The sequence below is a fragment of the Lissotriton vulgaris genome, chromosome 7, assembly GCF_964263255.1.
Source record: "Lissotriton vulgaris chromosome 7, aLisVul1.2, whole genome shotgun sequence".
Taxonomy (NCBI): domain Eukaryota; kingdom Metazoa; phylum Chordata; class Amphibia; order Caudata; family Salamandridae; genus Lissotriton; species Lissotriton vulgaris.
The window spans coordinates 1,172,197,325-1,172,223,842 of NC_141695.1; the positions used below are offsets into that span (position 1 = coordinate 1,172,197,325).

The window sequence follows — 26,518 nt, forward strand, 5'->3', positions numbered from 1 at the left end:
GGAAAGGGTTATTCTCAAAAACCACTCGCTCCTCAAAGTTTGCAACAAACAAATTCGCTATTGTGGGGGCAAAAACCGCCCCCATGGCCACGCCCTTCAGTTGCACAAAAAAATCATTATTAAACAGAAAATAATTTTCGTATAGTGCAATCCTAGCACACTCGGTAATAAACCAGGTAGGTACTTGGTGGGGCCGTGTACGAGTCTCTAAGATGTTACGAATCATTTCTACTGCTTCTGCCTGTTGTATATTGGTGTATAGACTCTCGATGTCCATTGTAGCCAGGATGTTAGATTCTGGGCTATAATGGACACCTTCAAGTTTGACAATCACGTCCCTACTGTCTTGAGTGAATGATCTTGTATTCGGGACAAAAGGTTTCAAAAAATGGTCAACATATTCTGCCAGCGGCTGCAACACCGACTGGCAGCCGGCCACTATAGGTCTTCCAGGCGGTTGTTGGCTATTCTTATGGATCTTGGGGAGCGTATAAAACGCTGGAATACTGAAATCATCTTTATTCAAGTATTCGAATTCCTTTTTACTGATCCATAATCCCTCATAGCCCTTTGTGGTCAGGGTCAGAATAAGTTTTCTAATTCTGGTAGTAGGGTCACAGGAGAGCTTTTTGTAATGCTCAGGATTGGCAAGTTGTCTTAAAGCCTCTTGATCAAATGAAGTTTTATCCTGTAAAATGATCCCACCGCCTTTGTCGGCCGGCTTGACCACCAGGTCATCTCGTTCCGCCAATGTTTTAATGGTAGACATATCATCCTTGGACAAATTGAACTTCACAAACTTTCTGTTTTGGAAGAGCTGCTCAATTTCTGTCAAAACCACATTCTCGAAAGTGATTATTTCTTTTGGAACCAAATTATTTGCCGGGAAGAATGTTGAGGGACACTTCAAACCACTGATATTCATAGGTGTATTAATGGTACTTTTGTGAAAAAAGTTTTTTAATCTTAAGGTTCTGAAAAATCTATGTGTCTCAACCAAAATAGAAAAGAGATCATTACGATTCGTAGGTACAAATGAAAGACCATGGCTCAACACTTCAACTTCTCTGGTACTTAATTGGTAAGAGGACAGACAAGCAAGAGAAACTGGTGATGCGTGCATATCCCTATCGGCTGGTAAAACACGCAATGAAGCGTGCCTGGTTTTATGACCGTCAGGCCCTATTGCAGAAAAAGCAGTCAAGAACTTCTGAACCCAACACTGAGCAGACTACATGTGTCTTGACTTTTGGTACAGAATCGACAGCAATAACCAAAATTATCAGAAGCAACTGGCATCTGATTAAAAAAGTTGAACCCCAATTGGCTATGCCAAGATTTGCGTTCAAAAGGGGAAGAAACCTAAGGGATCACCTGGTTAGGGCCTACACTGAGCCTAAACCAAACACCCTCCCAAACATTTGGGGATTGGCCCCTATTGTGGGACACTTCCCTTGTGGTAGCTGCACTGCTTGCGCCACCACCCAGGCTAAAAAACTTGCTGCATTAACGAAAAAACATTTGTGTTTAAACATCACTCTAACTGTCTGACCAAAAATGTGGTCTACTGCATTCAATGCCCGTGTGACCTCTATTACATAGGTAAAACATCGCAGGAAATAAGAAAACGGATTACCCAACATCAATCTCGTATCAGATGCAAAGTTATGACAGCACCACTAGTTGAGCACTTTACTAATATGTCTCATGCTCCGACTGATATGAAATGGTATGTAATAGAATGTGTAAGAGGCACAAGGAGAAGACCCAATGTCGAAAAACTACTGACACAAAGGGAAAACAAACTGATTTGGTTGTGTGACACAGTCGAAAATGGGTTAAATAGCTTTATCGAATGGCACAATTTAGCCACTCTCACTTGACTGCCTTTGCGCCTGTTGTACACGTATGTATATGCTATCTGAAGATTATTGATACCTTACTGGTTACTTTTGATACCACTGCCCTCCTCTCTATCCAACTGTGTAGGAATTACTAGCCCTAGTTGGCTGATTTCTCTCTGAAATTTCCGATATGAATACGTTTTTATGTAATTTTTCACCGGAGTTTTATCTTTATACACTGTGGTGGTTATATGCCGGGCGTTTTGCACTCTACTGATTGTTTTTGTTATGTGTTGTTATTGTTATTTGGAGCTACACTCTATCCCATGGCCACTGACTAGGCTAAGATGGCCGCCGCTATAACGGGCCGCGTTGTCGTCATCATACTATTTAACCACGTGAGGGTTTAGATGTCCTGGCGTCCCGAGTAGTCACCGGTGAACGAGCACGGACTTTGAAGAGCCGGCGCATAGCTGCTGTTTTAGTAAGTTTCACTCGTCTGCTCCGTTTCTGGAGCCTGGTCCGTGTTTCGAATTATGATATGCCTGATTGTGCAGGCTTACACGCTAACGCTTCCCCGTGTCATTTGTTTATAGATTACGTGGCGACAATTTGACATGTGAGTTTACCTTTGTTACTTGGTGTATTGGTGCATGACTACATTGGCGCATGATTACGCAGTTGCAGGCATCATTCAGGAAAGTCCCACTGGGATTAATGCTTTATGTTATGTTTTGTTTTTAATTCACAAACAGAACGACCTGAGTGGCGTTTTATTCCTCGTGAGTATTGCTCAGACCTCGTGGTGCTGAGACTTTCGGGAATTAGTTTACAGTTATAGATACACCCTCATTTTTTCATTTTTTCACTTGGTGTTTTTTTTTTTTTGTTTGTTTTTTCACTTGGTGTTTTTTCACGTGGGGTTACACGCATATGGTGAGATGTATAGTACTAGTCACAGAGATACATCACCTCATGTAGTTTTGAACCCGCATGCTCACTGGTTGCATGCGATGAATGTTTTATGTGGTGTGATTTTTAGTATCTAGCTAGTGATCTTTATTCTCTAACTCGCAATTTGGTCTCACTTTGTTGGTTTTTTGTGTTGGTTTTTTGTGCTGAGCTGGATATTGGTCTCCGTGTGCCTCAGGGTTTATTATTGTTATTATTGTGTTTATACTAGACATTGCTGTGCAACGTCTTTGTCCTGAAGATGGTCCGACGGATCAACTTGACCAGCATGGACCGAAACGTCGACGCTTAACACCTGACATGCAATACACTGTATAATTCACTGTACAAATTGATTTGTGAATCTCTATGTGTGTAAATACTTACTTTGCTGTGGTTTATAGAACGTAGCCACATACTATGCTGTAGGTGTATGTAGACTATCATTCAGTTTACATGTTATGTTAGTCTGTCTGTTGCCAGTGTTGAAACTTTTTCCGTGTATCTAAAAACCAAAAAATTGCGAATCAAAAATAAATTGAATATATTTTTGATATAAGCCCTTTGGTTACTCTATTGATTTGTGTGATCACTCAGGTGACACTGATAAATATAAAGTGGTTGTTTTGAATGACTCCTACCTGGACATCTAGCTTATCTATCTGATATTACCCAGTCCCGGCGGGATTATTGGGTGGCTCTACTCTATAAATTGTGACCTAAGAATGCGGCACCATGCACCACCAGCGCTAAAGCTGGACCAGGCTGTGTTGCAAAAAATTACATCCTGCAGCCTTTCCGTTTGCAGTGCCTGTACCAAAGCAAGACTGTCACATAATTTACTTTACTTTCGCGGACTGCAAAGCGAGAACAGATTGGAAACACCAATTCCCATGTTTACAAACATAAGCCACAATCTGTGTCATAAGAGGTAGCCTGATGTGTGACCTTAGAGACAGCAAATGGGACACTATGAATACAGAACTAAAGTCATCTTTATTTATTCCTTGGACTTTCATGAACCTCCAAAAATTGGCTCCCTCAGTTTGGGAAACACTGCTCCACCCTAATACAGCATCATCAGTTTGCTTTGACTAATAGCAGAAATATATGCAGTACTGGGTGGTCCTAAAACCAATCTTTGACATGGGTCAAGCTCTGATTACATCAAAAGTGCAGTATTTAAAGAACCTCATGGTAGCGGGTCACTAAACTGCTCTTGTCCAGTCTAGACCTGATTGGTTACTGACATGCCTGAAGTCTGACGCGTTAATCTAACCACGTGGTGAGTTTGTAAAGACATCTTTGTTCATCCACACAAGTATTCTCAGACCAGGTATTTCAAGAGTATGTTTAACTATCACATGTATTATAGTTTATACTGTAGATTCTGCATTTTGTGAGAAAGTTTCAGAGGGATAGTAAAGTGTTCGACTCCTATTTCCACCTCACAAAAAAACCTATGGGAAAGATATGGCTTGTGTTGGATTACCCAAGAACCATGCAGTGTTTCCATGGCGCTCCAGACAACATCCCTCAGCAGGCGAGTGCAGTGAATAACGGGAACTGCCTACTTGGGGAGAGGAGGTTTGGGCGGGAGGGAAGGTTGCTTTAGGAGTCCAAGGAAGCCTGGTGCCCTTTCACAAGAGACAACCTCGGGGCACACCGCTGTGTGGCGCAGAGTCACTGTGCCCCCTGATGGCCTAATTTGTCTCTGAACCATCATCTCTAATATAGTCCTGGCAAAAACGCAAAGAATTTACATGGGGCCACACTGAAATTCAGAAATTCAAATGAGGGCACACCCACTTGGTTTCACACTGACACTCAATCGGCTTTGACATGATCCATATTACAGAAGGGTCTGCGCAAGCGCCTGCGGCCCCTTCTGTAATGCCATAGTGCACTGGGAAACAAAGAACAGGTAAAAATGCCAGCTGCACACCAAGGCACTATGTATAATACGGCACTTGACGTCAAAGCCTCCATCTTGTATTTTGTGGTGTTGTGAGAGGACACTTTGTCAGGTAAAACACCAAGGGCCCTATTATGTATAGGGCACTCTTTACCTGTTTGCATCCTGGCGCACCTTAAAACAGGTGTGTCAGGTGCAAACAGAGGAAGTGTGCCCTGTTACATAGAATGCCCTGCCCCCTTGGGCAGCCACAAACTCGTGCTGCCCTGGGAGCAGTGCATTCAAGTGAAATTCAGAGCGGCTTTAAAGCAGCTGCTCCATGTTTCACAGTGCAGGCAGCAACCCACCTGCAATTTTAAAGATTATAGATCCCCTTGCAGGCGGTTGCAGGCGGGTGCAGTGAGTGACTGCACCCACCTGCAAGGGGATGTCTGGGGGTTTTTTGGGCCCCCTTTCAGACGGGTGTCATCAGGTGACACATTGTAGGTGCACCTCCTGAGAGCTTCTTTGCCTCTGCGCCCACATCTGTAATACGTTCATGGAGTGGTCGTGGTAGTTTATGTAAGTTTTAAAAACATGTAGAAACAAACAATTCACCACAAAACAATTCTGATTGTATTCGATAAAGAAAAAGATTTATAATTTCATACACAATACATTCCTTGAATTCAAAGCATCAATATTATTCCATGTATCAACTTTGATATAATCTTAGTGCATGTAATATTTACAGTGCTCACAATGTGATAGAGAAAAGGAAGGTGTTTGGGGTCATGGGGTGAGTAGATGAGTGAGGGACAGGGTAAAGGTATAATGACAATGGCACACTTGCAATCATATACAATAAAACCTTCACAGCCTAGTATTGGTCCATAGTTCCCCTATATCCATAACACATAGGTACATGTTAATTCTCCTGTTCAATTCCTATGGGTTTGGGGGTGTATGTTAGTCTACGTTCTGACCCCTGTTGAAGAGAGGGTGGTTTGTTCCTCAGTGTGGGGTCCAAAGATAAAGCTTGAGAATGAACAGAATACAGTGTTGGTTACTAAAGACCAACAACATTCAGAAGGGTTGTATCTTGGAGATCTTGAAGAGCACATAGCACTATTGTTTAGAAGGGAGGATTGAAAGCTTGAAAGCAAAGACAGGGCTGGACATTAAACAAGGTCTCAGGTCAGTTGTCAAAGGCCAGCATCAGGCCACCAAACGGAAACCTCACATGTCACACAACATACAAGTGAAATCCATCAGAGGGAGTAATAGTAGCATGGGAGCTAGAGAGTGCGAGACACCTAACAGAATGCAGTCTTTGTTGTAAGCACCAAGCAACCGCATGCAGTGGGATGCCCCAGGATCTCGTAGAGCACACATCAGTCTAATTTCATGAGAGTTGTACTAAGAGAACCACGATGAGGCTGGAAGAGGACAGTGAAGGATCAGTTTTAGCACCACATCAATCTCTATGCATGTATCTCAAGAACACATTAAGAGAGCTGTGGGTTAAAAGTCTAACAGTCTGTCACTGACATGAAGTACAGCTTGGGCATCTAAATGACAGAATATATGTAAACTATCACAAGGGGAGCAAAGAAAGATCTGTGGACTAAATTGATTCAGTCCAGTTCACAATGATCACTACACCGGTAAGGATCGACTGTTCAGTTCACAGGGATCACTGCACCACACAAGATGCATTCTGTGAAAACAAGGGAACGTGCAACGTACAAACTTGTGTCAGGGAGGCAATACAGCTGTGAAAACAACAGAATTCCTTTTGTTGCATTGTGAAAATTCATCAACATTTACACAAAGGGTGTGTGTGGTTGTCACTTAGCACACTCTATATACACTCATCATAGTGGAACAATCCTATTGAGGTCAAAGAGAGCTACGACCAAGAAGAGCATCTAGGCTGCCATAAGTTGGCAACATCGCATGCAGTGCTGTAGCCCGTGAAAGGTAAGTCTCCTACACCATGCATACTCTTTGAAGGGAGCTGATCCTAAAGTGAGACCAAAGATAGAAGGGGAAAAAAAAGATGGTCTAGGGTCAGGCAAACCTTTCCAGAAACATCTTCACTAACTGCAGCCTGGGAAACCTAGTGGATGATAGAGAGAAGAGAATGCAGGACAGGAAGACATTCATACAGTGAGAGGAAAGACATGACTATGGTAAATTGTCAGAGTTCAGCAATAATGACATAATGGAGGACTTGTGTATCTCGGAGTGGATGCATACAATCATGACATTGGAGTAAATATGGCTTCAGAACAGAACATAAAAAAGGCACAATTCACAAAGCTGCTTGCGCTTTTAGATTTATGAGAACAAATGGCTGAATATACGATTAGTAAGGTTTCAGAAAAAAGGTGACCTAGCAATTATAAAATTAATTTACTCTCAACAACAATGTAATTTTATGTGGGGAGTAAATCTCACTCTAGGAGTGTGGAGTGGGGAAATCCAGGCATGTTCAGCCTTGACAGTTTATGAACACGCACAACCAAAGCAACTTATGGTCATTCACAAACTTATCCCAACCATTCCAATCCCAGAAACGGTCGGCAAATAATTCCAGATACGGGCGGATTAAATCCCTTCTCTGGGTGGGAAGAAGGATGTACCACCTCAAAACGTCATGGGTGTGGAGGAAAGGTGTTACTCTATAGGTTAGGTACTTCTACTTATGGAAAAATCAACTGAGGGATTATCTCCACAAGTACTTTAGGTATTTGCTAGTAATCGAGGAGTATTGTAGAAGAATTGACAATTCTCAAACATTGTTAGATTTTGCAAATGCGTATGGGTTCTTTTAGAATTACTGTTGACAAAACTCGCTGAGATTGCAGGTAACTGGACTGCCTTATACCATTCACCCTAACAGTAAACACTTTGCATCAATGAATCATAGATACACCTTGTAGGCTTGGATGCATGGCCTGACTAGTTCTCTGTCTTACAGAATATGTGACTCTATGAACTGGATAGCCATGGGCTTGTGCAGGAGGTGGGTGGAATCTACTTTTCTAGTGGACAAAATAGAAATGAAGTTGTCCTTGATATCAGGCTAAAGTAATTCCACATTATTTCAGGCACTGTTAGGACTCCAATATCAGTCCTTGAAAAGACAAGTAAAACGTGTGGGATTTTTCTGTACCCTAACTACACTCTTGAAATAAAGGTACCATGTCTTTGATATATCAATTTCATTAAATAAGGAAGTTAAACTTTTCAAGCGAAATAAATTAATAATCATTTATACAGTGCATAATTACATTAAACTATGTCAACTGGTGGTATTAATACCTCCTGGGAAAGCTCTCACCGGATTAGTATCAGTTTTGTACTTGAAAGCGGCAATCAACAATAGAAAGGTGACCAGATAACCGCTGCAAAGTGCTTTCCACTATGGGACAACTCGTTCATGTTAATATTTTTTAAACAGTTTGAGGTGGAAACAATTTTTGTTTAATCTGAAAGTAGATGTTGGATTATGTGGCAGAAGTGGTAAAATGCATAAATACGAGAAAAACGCGGTGGACTCATATCAATGTATTTCTGGCGGCGCTGTCTATAGTGCAGTGACACAATGACTTTCAATGTCGTCCGTGAAGAAAAAAAAAGCATACCTTCTAAGTTCATTCCAGCCTGAAGACATTTGCGATACCGACACGCTGGGCAGTTCTTCCTCCGGATTTTATCGATAATGCAGTCATTCCTCCCGGCGCACAGGTAGTTGTGCTGACCTATTAGCAGAGCAAAGAGGAAACCATTTCAGTGACTGTAGTTATAGTGAATAATGTATGTGCTCAAGGAAATATCTAGTGAAAAATACGAAATAAGTATTCTGAATAAGAAATGAATTCAAAACATATAGCTAAATTATTGATCTCAGGTTAAAGTACCAGAAAAGGGGCAATGGGGAAAGGGGTGCATAACACTAAATGATTACTGCTTTGTAGGAGGGTCGCTATAGACAAGTATATGTGGCCCAGAATTAATAGAAGATGGGAATGGGAAAGAGAAAGAAAAGGGACAGAGAAAAGGAAAAAAGGGCAGGAAAAGGAGGAGACTGAGAAGCAGGGGCAAAATGATAATTAGTAGAGGCTACCTGTTTAAAAAGAAAGTATGTTAAAACAAATAAAACCTTTTAAAAATAAATTTACCACAAAAAAATTTAAAAAATAGATTACCCAAAATCTGTACCGACAGTCCAGACTGTACACGAGATGTACACATTACCAGGGCCTGTGTTGCTTATATTTGCAGCTTATGATTCTAACAGCATTAATTCATTTTTTTTTTTTTAGTACAGGTCTATATTTCTTGTATGCTATAAAGGTGGTGTTTGCTATTTGATCATGCATAATCATTAGGGCTCCCGGTTTTATGATATTTTAACATATTCATCTGTATTTATCCATATTTATTTTTTGACCACCTTATTGCCATATGTCCATAATTATTTAGTTTTTTGAGTAAATGAAGTGGGAAAATTATATATTTCCACATTTATTTAACTGATAAACACGGACTTGTACTTTACTGCCTGTTGTGTTTTAGCAAATTGAGCAGCCAAATATAACAAAACACTACACCCGCGTGTATATATTTGCATTTTACTACGCATGTGTGTCAACATATTGCAAATGCTACTTACCAGTATGCATCTGTTCTTGGCATGTAGGGCTGCTGACATTCATATCTGTGCATAGATCGCCGCCTAGTGTTGGGTCCGGATGATTGCACATTGTTGTCCTGGAAGAGTCTTCGAAGTATCACGAGATAGGTGGCTCCTCCCCTGGACTACAGTGCGCATGGGCATCGCCTCCATCCCCAGATTGTTTTTAGCCATTGGCCGAGATGGAGTGAACTATGTGAGTGATGACCATGCTATGAGCATATATACGAATACTGCAGCTGCTACAGGCGCCGGGGAGGAGGGTGGGCGATATGAATGTCAGCAGCCCTACATGCCAAGAACAGATGCATACTGGTAAGTAGCATTTGCAGTTCGAGGCATGTGGGCTGCTGAATTCATATCTGTGCATAGAATACACAGCAGTCCTCCTATTATTGGCAGCCACCCTTGCCAGCTGCAGCAGTTTGAAAAAGTGTTTTGAGAACAGCCTGACCAACAGCTGCCTGCTGTTTAGAGTGCACGTCTACACAGTAATGTTTAGTAAAAGTATGTGTGGTAGACCATGTGGCTGCTCTACAAATATCCTCTAAGGGAATGTTCTCGAGGAAAGCCATAGAGGCCCCCAACTTTCTGGTGGAGTGGGCTCTTGTTGGAATTGTGAGAGTGCGTTTAGCCTTAGCGTAACAGATCTGAATACATTTCACGATCCACCTAGCGATACCAGCTTTGGAAATAGCGTTACCCTTGTGGTGTGATGCAAAGGCAACGAAAAGTTGCTTGGTCTTTCGAAAATCCTTTGTCCTGTCAATGTAGTACATTAGGGCTCTTTTAACGTCAAGGGTGTGGAGCATCCGCTCCGCCAGCGACTCAGGGTTTGAAAAAACACTGGCAACTCAATTGTTTGGTTTATGTGGAATTGAGATACAACCTTGGGTAGAAATTTAGGGTTAGTGCGGAGCACCACCCTGTTAGCATGTACTTGGAAAAAAGGTTCTTGGATGGTGAGGGCCTGTAACTCACTAACTCTCCGTAGCGATGTAATTGCTACTAAGAAAGCCACCTTCCAAGTCAGAAACTGAAGCTCACAAGAGTGCAGTGGCTCAAAAGGAGGACCCATCAGCCTTGTAAGAACCACATTGAGGTTCCATTCTGGGGCTGGTGGTGTCCGTGGTGGAATGACCCTTTTGAGTCCTTCCAGAAACGCCTTGATAGCAGGAACCTTGAAAAGTGATAGGTGTTGCCTATTCTGGAGGTATGCGGCCATTGCAGACAGGTGAATGCGGATGGAAGAATACGCCAAATTGCATTGGTACAGATGGAACAGGTAACAAATGATGTTTTGAATGGAAGCATCCAGCGGGTCAATGTCGTGGTTTGCACAATAAATGACAAACCGCTTCCATTTAGCCGCATAACATGCTCTAGTAGTGGGCTTTCTTGCCTCCCGAATGATGTCCATGCAATCGGGGGGAAGATTGAGGTAGCCAAACTCTAGGACTTCAGGAGCCAGATCGCCAGGTTGAGCTGTTGCGGATCTGGGTGCTGAATTTCGCCATGGCTCTGCGTCAGAAGGCTGGGTGTGAGATGAAGCCTTTGATGCGGTACCACGGAAAGTTCCAGAAACGTGGTGTACCATGGTTGGCGAGCCCACGTTGGAGCAATCAGGATGAGAGTCATCGAGTGCTGCCTGAGCTAGCGTGCCACCAGCGGTATCAGAGGTGCTGGGGGAAAAGCGTACGCAAATCTGCCTGACCAGTTCATCCACATCGCATTGCCCTGCGATTGCGGGTGTGGGAACCTGGCGGCGAAGCTTTGGCATTTTGCGTTCTCCCTTGTGGCGAACAGGTCTATCTCTGGATGACCCCACCTTTGGAAGTACGGTTGGAGTACTGATGGATGTATCTCCCACCCGTGCATTTGGTGGCTGTGCCTGCTGAGCAGGTCCGCCATCTGATTGTCCTTGCCTGGGAGATGCTCCGCCATGAGGAAGATGTTCCTCTGAATGGCCCACTTCCACATGCTCTGAGCCAGATGAGACAGCTGCGGAGAGTGTGTGCCTCCCTGCTTCTGAATGTAGTACATGGCCGTCATGTTGTCCGTCCGGATCAACACGACCTTGTTGCACAGATGTATTTTGAATGCCTTCAAGGCCATGAAGATCGCCATCAGTTCCAATACATTGATGTGCATCTTCCTTTGCTGTAGCGTCCATAGTCCCTGCACTGTGTAGTGGAGTACATGCGCTCCCCATCCCTGGAGAGAAGCGTCCGTTGTCAGGATAATCTGTGGCACTGGCTCTTGAAACGGTCGGCCCTTGCAAAGGTTTTGTGGATTCCACCAATGCAGAGAGTTGTACGCCCGACCGCTCAACAACACTAGGTCTGTTAGTTGCCCATGAGCCTGAGTCCACTGACGTGCTAGACACTCCTGGAGCGGACGCAGGTGTAACCTCGCGTGCGGGACAATGGAGATGCAGGAGGCCATCATGCCTATCAACTGCATGAACGCCTTCGCCGGAAGCGAGTGCTGAGGTCTGAAACGTTGGATCAGCGTCTGAATACTGGCGATTCTCACTGAATTTGGCTGCGCAGTGGCTGCCAGAGTGTCTATTGTCGCGCCCAGATACTGCTGTATATGGGCGGGTTGGAGATGGGATTTTGGGTAATTCAGTGAGAATCCCAGATCGTGCAGGAGATGAATGGTGCGGGACACGCGGTCGGCGCACTGTTGTTCTGACTTTGCCTGAATGAGCCAGTCGTCCAGATAGGGATAGACGTGGATGTTGTGGCGTCTTAGATGCGCCGCCACAGTCGCCAGGCACTTTGTAAAAACCCTTGGCGCTGTGGTGACCCCGAAAGGCAGAACCCTGAACTGGTAGTGCTGGTCTTGAATGGTGAATCTGAGGTACTTCCTGTGTGAAGGATGCAGGGGAATGTGAAAGTATGCATCCTTAAGATCCAGAGTAGCCAGGAAGTCCCCCTGCCGAAGCAGAGGGAGAACCTGCTGCAACGTGAGCATATGGAAGTGTTCTGACAGAATGTACCAGTTGAGGGGCCTGAGGTCCAGGATGGGCCTGAGGGATCCGTCCTTTTTTGGGATTAGAAAGTACAGAGTAAACTCCTGTTCCCCTTTCTTGCAGTGGCACGAGCTCTATTGCCCCTTTTTGCAGCATGACTTTGACCTCCTGCTGCAACAAGTGCAAGTGCTCGCCGGACATAGGACGGTTTCTTGGAGGTATGTTTGGCGGAGTGGAAGTAAGTTCCAGACAGTAACCATATTGGATAAGAGATTTGACCCACCTGTCCGTGGTGATGGATTTCCACGCGGGCAGGAACTGCTGGAGTCTCCCCCCGACCGGTGTTGTGTGGTCGGGGGGCAGTGACAAGGCGTCACTGTTTGTTGGTGGTGGAGGACCTGGAGCTGTTGTTTCCACGTCCCCGGCCTTTGACGTTGTTGCCCCTGTAACCACCTCTACCCTTGTTGGTGTATGAGGTCTGGGTGTTGCTTTTATAGTACTGCGTGGATTGTGATGCCTGACTCCTTGAGGTGCCTCTGTTATTGGAGCGGCGAAAGGAACCACCCCGAAACTGCTGGGACTGTAGGGCCCCCATAGACTTAGCAGTGTCCGTGTCCTTCTTCATTTTTTCAAGGGTTGCATCCACTTCAGGGCCAAACAGGTGGTCTGGATTAACTGTTTGATTTAAAATGGTTGTCTGTATGTCTAGTTTAAAGCCTGATATTCTAAGCCATGCATGCCTACGCAGTAACACGCTAGTGTTTATAGCCCTGGAGGCGGTATAAGCCACGTCCAGCGCGCACTTAATGGAAGCATTGGTGATTAGCTTCCCCTCCTGAATTAACATTTCAGCTCCCTCTTTGTACTGATCAGGTAAGTGCTGCAGAAGTGTTTCTAGGGTGTCATAGTGCGCCCTATCGTAGCGTGCAAGTAGGGCTTGCGTGTTCGAAATGCGCCAAATATTAGCTGCCTGCGCAGCAATACGTTTTCCTGAGGCTTCAAAGATTTTCGATTCTTTGTCTGGGGGAGGAGCATCACCCGTGGTCTGCGAGTTTGCCCGCTTGCGTGCGTTGGATACAACCAAAGAGTCCAGCGGCAAGTGTCCCTTGATGTACGTCTGATCAGTGGGCGCTGCCTTGTATTTTTTGTCAATACGAGGATTGATGACTCGCGCCCGGGTGGGCTCCCTGAAAACCTCAGGCGCGTGCTTCAGCACTCCCTTGAGCATAGGCAATGTTTTGACAGTCTTTTCAGCCACCGAGAAAGTGTCAAACAGAAAATCGACATCCACTGGGTCCGCATGGAGGTCGACATCATGATTGGCCGCAGCTCTCTCAATTAGAGCGTTGAAGGCTGCAGAGTCCTCTGTTGGAGAAGTTTTTGCTGCAAAAAGCTGCGGTTCGTGTCCTGACTGAGGGTCCTCAGGGTCGCCTCCAGCAGACCATGGTTCATTGACCTCCTCCGGATCCGAGTACGCTGGATAATTGTACTCCTCCTCCTCATCTCCGTCACCCTCCCCAGCGTTAGAGTGAGTTGGTGAGAGTCCTAGATTTTGTGGAGATGCAGGCTCCATAGGGGCAGAAGTACCCGCAGAGTCCAACTTCTTTTTGAGTGGAATACGAAAATGTTCTAACACTGGCTCCGGGGTGATCTTCCTTTTAAGGAGAGAGAGTTTGCCCGTGTTGGCGTCGATGACAACCTCTCAACGCTCCTCGTCGACGAGTGGCTGGAGCCGAAGCTTCGGCACCACCAATGACGCTTTAGGCGTCGGCACCAGCTTCAAGGGCACCCCGGCCCCATGTTTTGGAGCGAAAGCCTTCGGCGTCGTCTTCGGCGGCAGCGTGAAGTGGATCGGCGTCTGCGCCTTTGCCGGTTTTTGTGGAGGCTTCGGCACCACATCCTTCGGTTCGGGTGCCAATGTTTCCTTCCGAATACGTTGAAGGGACTCCGTGACCTTCTTGGTAAAGGACGGTGAGGGCTGGACCGGCTCGAGCGATTCTTCCGAGTCCGGAGTCGGGTCGGCGATCAAAGGCACGGTCTTCGGAGCCGATACATCACCACCCTTGGCCTTGTCGACCGGAATCGGCGCAGCCAGAGCTTTGGGGTCGTCTTGACGCTTCTTCGAGGCTTTTTTCGGGTCATCGACCTTCTTAGCGTCGACGCGGCTCTTTAGAGCGTCGACCATCTTCGGCGCCGACGCAGCCGCGTCGGGCGTCTTCGCCTTCGGCTTCGACACCGGGGTCTTCGGGTCGGCCATCTCGGCGTGGCTCTTGATCTCGGCGGCCATATTGTACTTTTTAGGCGCTGAGGCCTCTGGAGCCTTTGGTCCCACCATTGCGACTTTCATTTTCGGTTTCGATACCGGTGGTGCGGACCCTGATGGCTTCACTTTCGGTTTCTGTACCGGGAGTGGCGCATCACCAATGTCCGTGGCCGGGCCCGGAGGCGGGGCCGTGGGACGAGTATTGAGATCTTGGGTAAGGCCCGAAGGCGATCCCTCGACCTGGGCCGTATAATGGGGATTGACCCCCGAGTCAGTCTGAGGATGCTCCTCCTCTGAGCTATCCTCCACGGTGGCAATGGCCCCGTCGTCGTCCCCTACCTCCTCGACGACTTCCTCAAACTCCTCGTCTCCCGCGTCGTAGTTTTCATCCTCTGACGCCGGGTTGGAGTCCGAAACTTGTAGGACATCGTCGTCATCAACGTCTTCTTCAAAGATGTTGGCTGGCGGGGGCGCTGATAACTGGGCCTGGAGTCTTGCGGCCCGACGAAGCTTGAGAGTCTTCTTACACCGGAACTTGGAGCAGGCCATACACCTGGCCTCATCGTGGTCCGGCGACAGACATTTGTTGCACACTGGGTGCACGTCGAGGTGTGAATACTTTGAGGTGCACACCGGGCACCTTTTAAACGGAGTTCGTTCCATGTTGAAGTAGTCTAGAGCGTCGTGTAGGCCCGTCCGCGCCGACAGCACGCGGAAGGGCAGCAAGTGTTCGGAGCCTATGAATAAACAAACCCGAACGATGGACAATACCGACGCGAATCCTAAAGACCTTTAGGTCTCAAGTTAGGAAAGTTAAACAACTATCGATTCCGACAGAGGGAACCGAAACACATCCGAACCCAATGGCGGAAAAAAACAATCTGGGGATGGAGGCGATGCCCATGCGCACTGTAGTCCAGGGGAGGAGCCACCTATCTCGTGATACTTCGAAGACTCTTCCAGGACAACAATGTGCAATCATCCGGACCCAACACTAGGCGGCGATCTATGCACAGATATGAATTCAGCAGCCCACATGCCTCGAACGCATGTATTTAAGGAAATCTCGATCTGTGTTTTTTAACTTATCATGCAGTGAATTGGCTCAGCTGTTGGCCTGGAACTAATGAAAGACAGCATGGCGAGTCACTTGCAAGAATGCAACTTTTCTGTATGTATCCACTTTTAAAAATAATACAGGCAGGAAACACATTGTTTTCTGACTTTATTTGTATAACCCAGTAAAAATGGAAACCTGAGAGCCTTAATAATTTGAAATTTTTTGACAAGGCATCACACAAACATTCTAAGTGAGATATGAAATCAACTCGTAATAGGGGCTTGGAGTACAGCAGATGAGGAAGGTCTGTTCCCTGGGCAGCTTTGGGCAATTGGTACGGCCCACATGACCATACGCGCTTGTGCTATGCTAGTAGGGTGGGGGCGTCAGGGCAGGCGAAACCACAGCAAATTGGGCTACTAGCCACTATTTTTAAGAAAGGTGACACACCACGGTGGCTGTTAGCAAGCTGGGGCAGGCCAAGGTTTTTGTTTGGTCCCTCACTCAATAAGCATGTGGAGCGGCACAGGAGCATTGGGGGAGACTCCCGTATAGCAGGACCTATCCGCTTGCTGCACGCCGCGGGGAGAGAGGATCTGCTAGCTATCGAAATCGAGGCAAGACACTGATGGGGAGAAACGCAGCCGCTGAGGAGGGTAACTGAAGGTGTGGCGGTGGTGGTTTTGGCATGCTCGCAGCACCAACCAAAAATTCCTAAAGACGATAAGTCTGAAGGCTTGGGGCACGCGAGGGGCAAAAGGAGAACGAGCGGTATGGGGGCAGGCCCTGCAACTTATGTGAGGGCATAAACACTGTCTGGGGACCAGGTGCCACAACTGGTTAGCACAGAGAGAAGGGGCGCTGACGAGCAAAGAGCCTAGTGATGAAGCCCTGTCTCAGGCACAAAGGCGGTGTGCTGAGGCCTGGAGGTGGGGTGGTTGCTCATAAAGTAGGCTGCGAAGGAGGTAAAAGGGCAGGCAGCGCGGGGGAGTGGCTGGCAGGGCTGCTTTACTCCCGGATAGCAGCAGAGGGCGACAAACAATATGGGTAGTGCAAGGTTGTGGAGAAGTGCGATCAGTTGGGGTGCCCTAGCGGCAGTTTAGGAGAACAGTAGGTGCCGGCTTGGAGAGACAAGAGGCAGTTTCGGCTGCGGGACCTCCACTGGGGCCAGTATTGGCATGCATACCAAATAAGGCGTTACCGAAGGCACGTATCTTGCTCATCTGATAGAGACTGCTAGCCCCGGATTCCTTACCTTGAATAGATACCCAAGCAATGTCATCCCCGGTGGTGGGTCTGCAGACAAATTTAAACTAGGAAGTTCTGCAGGACTGAATGGGCAAAACGCCCATCCCTGCGGACCGGACTGCCTTCAGGAGGCTGCTTCTTTGCTAGTGCGTAACAGAACTTGAGGCAGAGAATGACCCATCAAGAGATGGTCCGTTTCTGCATGGCCTGACCTTTCCTTGCACCAACATACCTCACAAACAGTTGGTCATCCACCCGGGACTCTTGTGTGCGATCAAGGTAGAATGGCAATGCTCTTTTTGAGTCCAAACGGTGAAGTAGCTCCTCTTCCTTGAAGAGATGTGGACGGGCACAGAAGGTGAGCAAGGTGACAAATTGACCACAATAAATGGTGTCGCCACTTTCAGCAGGAAAGAGGCCCTAGTGAGAAGCACCTGTTTGTCCGGATAAAATGAGAAGAATGGAAACTTGGAAGATAAAGTCTGCAGCTCACTCATTCTCCGGGCCAATTTAATTGCAACAAGAAAGGCTGTTTTGATGGTGAGCAGTATGAGGGGGAAAAATGTGAAAAGGCTCAAAAGAAGCACATATCATGAATGTGAGGACCAAATTAAGGTCCCAGTAAGGTCTAATAAAAAGGTGAAGGGGGAAAAACATATGGAAAGGCCCTTCAAAAATCTATTTACAATAGGAGACTTAAATAAGGAGGGTTGGTCAGGCAGCTGCAAGAAGACAGACAGGGCATAAAGATAACCCTTCAGAGCGACCAAAGCAGAGCCCTGCTGGGCAAGGTCGAGAATAATAAGCAAAATATCAGAAAGGAAGCCAGAAAGTGGGTCAATTGACTTTTCTGTACAGTATGATACGAATCGCTTCCAACAGCATACGTATACCTTCTTGACTGCCAAAATAACATTACAGACTTCAGGAAGAAGGTCGAACGCTATCAACTGCCGCTCAATCTCCACACAAGGCGGCAGAGAGTGGACGGGCTCGGGCGGAGGACCCTTCCTTGCTGCTGCGACAGAAGATGCTACCGAAGGGGCAGCCTGATTGGAGGATCGACACATGTTGAGAATCTCAGGATACCAGACTCTCCATGCCCAGTCCGAAGCCACAAGGATGACTTGTGCCTAGTCATTCCTCATCTTCCTGAGAACACTGGACAGGAGTGGTATGGGTAGAAAGACGTACAGGAGGCCTAAGCTGAACTCGAGATGAAAAGCGTCCCAGAGCGAGAGCCACCTTGGAAACTGGCAAAACTGATGACATTGTGGGTTCTCGGCAGAGGTGCACAGATCTAATCAAAGCTCGCCCCACTGCAGTAAGAGACCTTGCGCCACCTCCGGTTGGAGACGCCATTCGTGATCTACTAGGCACCTCTGGCCGGGTTAGTCCGCTCTGGCATTCAGAGAACATGCAAGGCGTTGAACCACCAGGCATATGCCCTGCTGTTCCAGCAATGTCTAGCAAAGCGGTCCGAGGGGAAGCAGCTAGGTAATACCGTGCGGCGTTGCTGATCAGGAACATTGCTTCCACCGAGGCGACACCGCCCCCCTCAGAGACCATGACGTGCTATTAAGCACCTACTAATGTTCTTCAGTGAGCAATACATACGTCCGAAAATTGCCGCGTATGTATTTTTTGAACCACGCAGTTGTTTAAATTTAGCATCGTTCATCACTGTAAATATTTTTTTCACTAAAAAATCCTTAAACTCAATTTAGGTTTTTAGGAGTGGCATATACAGGGCGGGTCCCTGTATGGTCCTGACGAAACGCTAGGGGTAGCGTGAAACATGTTGACCACATACTGAACCTACCTACATAGTTGGTTGGTTATCAGTATAACCCCACTTTTAATATACCATTCTAGGAGCAAAATAAATCATTGAGGCCCACTAGCACGGTATTTTTAATTCATACACTCATCCACTCCACCTCACTTTTTCTTTTGCACCACACATAGTCCTTCACTACTATAGTGCTCCTACGTAGTTCGCAAGTCGCAGCACGCCCCTTTTCGTAGAGAACTGGGATGACCCCAATGATGAAGCATGTCACCATGAGGAAACTCCGGGGAGTGCGGGACTAAAAGAAAGAAATTTTTTCTTTCTTTTCTTCTTTTTTCGGCTACATTTAATAACTTTTTTAAGCTAGCCACAAAACGAGACACGTCTCCGAACCCAGATTCTGGGCTCATTTCTTCATATGACCTTTTAGGAGGACGACCTGCTCTTCAGTACCTCCTTTTCCCTCTGTTTATACATGTAGCAAAGCAGGAGCCCATCCCACCCTGAATGTTGCAGTACTATTGTCCGTAAACAACTGCACTAGCTTTACCTTGATGGAGGGCAGAAAGGCTTACAAAGCCAGTCGGATCGGCCCAAGCTCCAGCATGTTAATGTGGAGTCTGGATTCCGCCGGAGACCAGAGTCCTTTGATCTCCACCTCTTCCAGGTGGCCGCCCCATCCCAGGAGTGACATCTGTGAGATCTGGTTGGGGAAAAGAGAGGGCCTTCATCTGACCTAATTCGTGGTAGTTAGCAACCATTGCAGGTCTTTGCAGTTCCCTTCAATATCTGGACCATGTCAGAGAGATTTCCCTGATGCTGCCCCCACTGAAACTTCAGGTCGCACTGCAGAGCCAGCTTGTGCCATCTGGCATGCATCACCAGCACAAGGCCCATCCGTCTCAGTGTCAGTCTCACCGAAATCAAGTACAGAGGCTCAAACATTGGTATCATAGCCTGAATATCCTGGACACGCCGTTCAAAGGGATAAGTCCGAAACAGCTCCAATGAAAGGGAGACTATGAGAGAGAGTCAGGTGTGACTTTCGGCATGTTGAGGGTGAACCCCAGTGAATTCAGGAGGTTTGTCGTAACCTGGATGTGGTATATGGCAGTCTGTCTGGCAGCCTGTCGTCGAGATAGGGGAAGACTGGCACCCCTAACCTGCGCAGATTAGCTGCGACCACGCCATCACCTTGGTGAACACCCGAGGGGCACAGGTAAGGCCAAAAGGGTGAACTGAAAATGCTTGTGGCCTACCATAAACCGCAGGTAGTGCCGATGGGCAGGCAGGACGGGGATGTGAAAATAGGCGTCCAGCAAGTCCAACTCTACCATTCAGTCTCGTAAGTCTAGGGCGGACAAGACCTGAGCCAATATGACCATCTTGAACTTTTCCTTCTTGAGGAAGTAGTTGGGGGTTTAGAGATCTAGGATAGGATGAAGACCCTTGTCCTTCATGGGGAGCCGAAATTAGCGGGAATAGATATCACAGTCTACTTCCGGCACGGAACCCTCTTTGTAGCTCCCCTGGTCAAGAGAACCAGAACTTCCTTGTGGAGCAGGGATCCTCCATGAGCCGGTCATAGGATGGAGGCATGGGGGGGGGGGGGGTAGTCTTGAAAGGGAGGGAGGGAGAACCTACCTGTTTCATGTTATGGACTGCCAGTGGTGGAGGTGATGGCAGATCCTGCCACCAACAAGAAGCCCATGATCTAAAAGGGCAAGATCAGAAAGGTTTGGAGGCTGCTGGGCAGTGGTGGTTGGATCAGACTGCTGGTTACCCAACCCACAAGGCTGATAGGAACATGTGCCCTTGACCACGCAGAGCTTGTGTGGCTCGATGGCTTGGATTGGGTTGGTGGGGTTGAAAGTCTCTACTGTGGCCACGAAAGGCAGTATGGGGACATGGGGAAGCCAAGAGGCTCTAGGACTCGGCCATAGCCCGTGAGTGTCTGAGGCCACCGTCGACTAAACAGATTTGCCCAGCAAGTCGGTGCTGTGCAAACCACAGCGTAAAGTGAACTTTGCTGCATCTCTTCCATCTGTAACTGCTTTGGAAAGAATGGCCAGGGCCTCAATGGGACCTGTGGCAGCACTTGTGCAACCGTTTCACAGAGCACGTGGGAATAGTGGCCCAATAAGCATGCAGTGTTTACTGACCACACTGCAAGACTGGCAGAAGAAAACATTTTATTTCCCAAGATGTCCAGCGTCTTGGATCCCCTGTCTGGGGGAGTGGCAGGGAATGGGCTATGGGAAGTGGATGCTTGGACCACCAAGCTCTCCTGAGTAGGGTGTGGAGTGAGGTAATTTGGGTCCCCTGGAGCGGGATGGTGGCGGCAGACAATCGTGCCAATCACAGGAGCTCCTGTGCTGTACCAGGTCCAGAGAAAGATGTCGGTGAAGGCTTCGTTGAACGGGAGTAGGGGTTCAGAGGAGGAGACTACCAGTTACAGCACCCCCATCTAGATTTTGGTCTTGATGCCACTGAGGGCAACTAAAGGTTGAGGAAGTCAGCTGCCCTACGCACAACCATTGTGTATGTATCTCCCTCATCTATAGCCAAAGTAGGGAGAGAAAACATGCCAGTATCTGGAGACGTATCCAGTCTGCTGGTAGCACCCAGTTCCTCACACCAGTCCATACCTGGATCATATTGGTATTCTGAAAGGGTCTAGCGACCCATCTCATTTTTCCTCAAGGCCTAATCCTTCAAAATAGGGCTCAAGCTCAACCCTAGTAGACGTGGCTTCATGTCATCAGGGATCACAATGGGGCTGGGGCCACCAGCGCTGGGAGCATCGGAGTCGGGCCTGCGCCAACAAAGGTGAAAGTGGCACTACCCAGCATCAGTCCAGATCCATAACCAGATCCATGGGGCGTGGGACCAGATGGAGCTCGAAGGCATGCCGTTGGGATTGAACTGTCCAAGAATGAGACGTATGGCCTCATAGAACTCTTTAGTTTGAGCGAGGGTTGCCCGGGCTCCAGGAAAACTGGGGCGTCACAGAGTCGGCCCAGGTGCTGATTCCAAAGAATCAGACCTCAAACACTGATGTTCCTTCGTCGTGTCGTTCGATGGACGAGGAGAAATCAAAGAGCGCATTAACTTCTTTGGTTTTTTTGTGCCTCTTAACAGAGTGCCACCGAAGACTTCAAGTGTGATGTAGAGAACTTGACTCCTGGAACGGTCCCGAAACCTTCTTCTCTAGCAGGACTGTGACTTCCGAGCAGTCGCATGCCAGGCCACTAGCAGCTTCAGGGACCGCTCCCTCAAAGCCCTCAGTGCCATGGCCAGGCAGTCGGAGCACGACTTGGAGTCATGGTCGCCCTCTAGACACAACAAACACAAGGGAGGTTGACAAAATGTCACAAAAATCCTGTTAAAAACTGGCAAAGGGGTAGCTTTTCTTCCGGATCAGCGCTGGCTGGTGAGGAAAAAAAAAAACTGACATCAGCACACCGGGGTGGCGCCTTTTAAGTGACGAAGATGACACTTTCGACAAGGACGACATCAACGGACGCCACCTACCGGCATGCAGGGGTACTGCTCACGAAAAATCTTCAGTCTGACACCTGGGAAAATTCAACGGTAAGGAATCTGCGAATAGAAGTTCCTATCAGATGCTGTTGATTGAACAATGGTATATCAGCAGTAGAGTAAAATAAATGACTAAGCAAGGGCTTGTGGTGAATGCTACTGGGTTTGTTTGGCCAGGCAAGGCATTACAACAGCACATACTTCCAGAACAAAATAGCTATAAACTATAAATCTAATAATTAAATTGTTGTGTCAGCAAATATAACATATCAAAGAACATACGCTGACTGAAATAAAAGCTACAAGTGTTATAGTATTGCATCTTCAGTCTAACAACAGGACTACTTGATGCAGCATCATCAAAACTTAATGGGAACACCAATTGAACAATGGAACCATCCACGAAGTTAGTGCTATGAGCTTGATGGACAGCCTATCCAAGTAATGGCAAACAATAACAAGCATTTGCAATGCAATGGTCTCGGCATCATTAAAGGTAGAGCAATTGGCATTGCTCATGACATTTCTTTTTTTTTCTTTAAATCATAAATAAATGGCATTGTCATTTACATTGCCAATACACAGCACTCTGCACTCAACAGCACACACCACTCTGCACCTGCACTCACTGCTCTGCACACTCACTCTGCACTCACTACTCTGCACTCACTACTCTGCACTCACTACTCACTACTCTGCACTCACTACTCACTACTCTGCACTCACTACTCTGCACTCACTACTCTGCACTCACTACTCTGCACTCACTACTCTGCACTCACTACTCTGCATTCTGCACACTCACTCTGCACTCACTACCCTGCACTCACTACTCTGCATTCTGCACTCACTGCTCTGCACTCACTACTCTGCACTCTGCACTCACTATTCTGCACTTTGCACACTCTGCACTCACTACTCTGCACTCTGCACTCACTACTCTGCACTCTGCACTCACTACTCTGCACTCTGCACTCACTACTCTGCACTTTGCACACTCTGCACTCTGCACTTTGCACACTCTGCACTCTGCACTCACTACTCTGCACTCTGCACTCACTACTCTGCACTCACTACTCTGCACTCACTACTCTGCACTCACTACTCTGCACTCACTACTCTGCACTCACTACTCTGCACTCACTACTCTGCACTCACTACTCTGCACTCACTACTCACTACTCTGCACTCTGCACTCACTACTCTGCACTCACTACTCTGCACTCACTACTCACTACTCTGCACTCACTACTCACTACTCTGCACTCTGCACTCACCACTCTGCACTCACTACTCTGCACTCACTACTCTGCACTCACTACTCACTACTCTGCACTCACTACTCTGCACTCACTACTCTGCACTCACTACTCTGCACTCACTACTCTGCACTCACTACTCTGCACTCACTACTCTGCACTCACTACTCTGCACTCACTACTCTGCACTCTGCACTCACTACTCTGCACTCACTACTCTGCACTCACTACTCACTACTCTGCACTCACTACTCTGCACTCACTACTCACTACTCTGCACTCACTACTCTGCACTCACTACTCACTACTCTGCACTCACTACTCTGCACTCACTACTCTGCACTCACTACTCACTACTCTGTACTCACTACTCAGCACTCACTACTCTGCACTCTGCACTCACTACTCTGCACTCTGCACTCACTACTCTGCACTCACTACTCACTACTAATAAATATGTTGTCAACAGACTAACTCGATGTACTCCCAGGCCGATCTAGTTTGCAGGGTTAATTGGAATTGGCCATAAATCAGTAATTTAGACAACTGATGGGTATACAAATGTAAGAAGTTAAGACCGAAGCCTACATTGAGCTGCACATGATGACTAATGGGGAAAATGTCCTGTCATTTAGAATTTGGCATTCATTTACATCACACGCCTTAAATTAACCACAAGTGCTTTAAGGTTGAACTAATCGATAAGGAAATGGCCTGCTGATATGAAGTACAATACAAGTACAACATTACTGACATGAAAAACCTATAAATTAGATTAGCCCAATCACTATATAAAACGGATGTGACACACAGGCTAAACAATTCCACTCATCTCAGCTACGTGCAAACGGCGCAGCTGTCATCGTACTTCTCGCGCATTGCTGGGTTTCCCCGAGTTTATCTGATCACTTTTCCATCACAGCCCACAAAACGTTCACCCGCCAAAGGAATATTTTTTTTCCAGTTACAATCATGACACGTCTTTTTTTCTGCTTAACTAAATCACGTAGGTCACGGCAAAAAAAAGTAAATGTAAACGTTAACCAGACGTTCGCCATGCACATGTAATATATTAGACACGGTTGACGCTGAACAAACTCAAGTGGGACTTGGCCCCGGAAGTCAGGCACGGTCGCCTGTGACGGGGGCGGGGCCACGTTCACACCGGAAGAGGAGGCAGGCGGAGTCGTAGCGTCTCGCGGCCCGGGGCTCCTGTGAGCGGTGTAGAGCCCCGGGGCCGCGCCAGCAGGAGGTTGGGCGCCGCGTGCTGAGGTAAGGTAGGTGCACGTGTGTGTATGCTTGTGTGTGTGTGTGTGTGTGTGTGTGTGTGTGTGTATGTATGTGTGCGACGGTGACGGCGGGGGAGGGGGGGGCTCGGTGCAGGGGGAGGGGGGGGCCTTGGTGCACTTGTGTGTGTGTGCGCGCGTGTGTGTATGAGTCAGGGGTGGTGTCTCTGTATGTATGTATGTGCGTGCGTGCATGGGCGCGTGTGTGTGTGTATGCGCATGCGTGTGTGGTGCTTGCGCTTCCCAGGAGACAGCGCCTGGCCACAGCGCGCGTTCCAGTTACAAATCGCCTGGAAGGATGCGCGTGGCCAGGACTGTCTCCTGGGACTGCTACTCGCTGACATAAGATCTCGGCGGAGACGCGCTTACGCGCGTCTTTTAGCCGAGACCTAAAAATACATGAAAGCCAATGGCTAAAGGGAGCTGACCAAAGCTCCCCTCCTCTCATTTTTTTTTACTTCTTATTGCACTTTTGAAGAATTAAAGACATGCGGTTTTCCACAAAACTGAAGCTCCATGTAGCTAGACCTAAAAGGTTAAGAGTAAAATGAGACGCCAATTCAGGAAAAAAAAAAAAAGAATACAATAGATTGAGTTCTCCCTGCAAATTTACAAAGTTTCCCAGACCGACCTAATCGTATTTTATCATAAATAACTGTTTCAGCTATTGAATGGTCAACCAAGGCATTACATTATTTACTCCCGTGTAATAAACTAAACTGTCAGCTGTAGCGAATCAGTTTTAAACAAATGCCCCCCCTCCCCTCCCTCCCCCCCCCCTCCACCAACTGCGGCACAAATACGCACTGGCAGGTCACATACCTTGAGGGCAGATTTAATTATATTCTAATGCTTATCATCTCTTGACATTCTAGCCAAGGTTTAAGGTTCAAATTTGTATTGCTGTGTCTATCATCGCTTTAATAGGAATCCTGTTCGGTGAAAATAAACATTAATGATCTACGAACCAAGGATTGTGTACAGCAAACATGGCACAGTAACATCTCATTTGGGACAACAGTATATGTTTTTCACCCACTCAGAGTGATGCTGCAGAGATCGAACTATACACAACAACACTCAAAAGTACCTTCCACGGCTCGCTTGAAAAACACTTTGCAGCTGCCACAGGTGAGAACCCCATAGTGGCACCCGGACGCCTCATCCGAGCACACGAGGCATAGCTTAGTAGGTGGAGCTGACGTTGTGGTGGAACTGGCGGGAGAAGAACTGACATCTGGCCGCATTCCAGGGCTAGAGAGGAAACATAAGATTGACGATGTCAGAAGTGCATCAGCAATGGAAAGAAAGTCAAAATAACACTTAAACAGCATGCCACATGGAATCCTTTTATAAACCACCCAGCTTTTTCTCATACTTCAGGGATTTCAAAAGTGACAAGTAAAATTGAAAGTAAAATCAAAATGTCTGGGATTTTTAACATCCTTAACATACGTGTACACAGATTACAGTTTATTACAATCAGCTCAGGGAGCTCATATTTAGGGAATATCTGGTGGATCCATTGCCCAATGGTCCTGGTCACAAATCATGCGATAGTCATTTCGATCCTGAGATGACTGCAGGGATGCACACCAGTTTGAGAACATCAATTCCTCCTGGTGAAGACCGCCTACTCAGTTTGTTCATAATTATGTGCAGTTTTACCACTTGGGGTACCAAGGCTGGTAATTCT

At 47.0% G+C, this 26,518-nt stretch overlaps 1 protein-coding gene across 3 annotated transcripts in view; it reads right to left on the reverse strand.

The window, feature by feature from the left end:
• The window catches only part of NR3C1 (nuclear receptor subfamily 3 group C member 1), a 775,966-nt gene that overhangs the window by 365,005 nt on the left and 384,443 nt on the right, over positions 1-26,518 (reverse strand). For all 3 annotated transcript variants that reach the window (XM_086931650.1, XM_086931651.1, XM_086931649.1), the window contains exons 3-4: positions 25,913-26,076; positions 8,343-8,459 (exon numbers count right to left, since the gene is read on the reverse strand). In XM_086931650.1, coding sequence (XP_086787776.1) covers positions 8,343-8,459; positions 25,913-26,076 — 281 coding nt within the window. The remainder of the gene's footprint in view (positions 1-8,342; positions 8,460-25,912; positions 26,077-26,518) is intronic.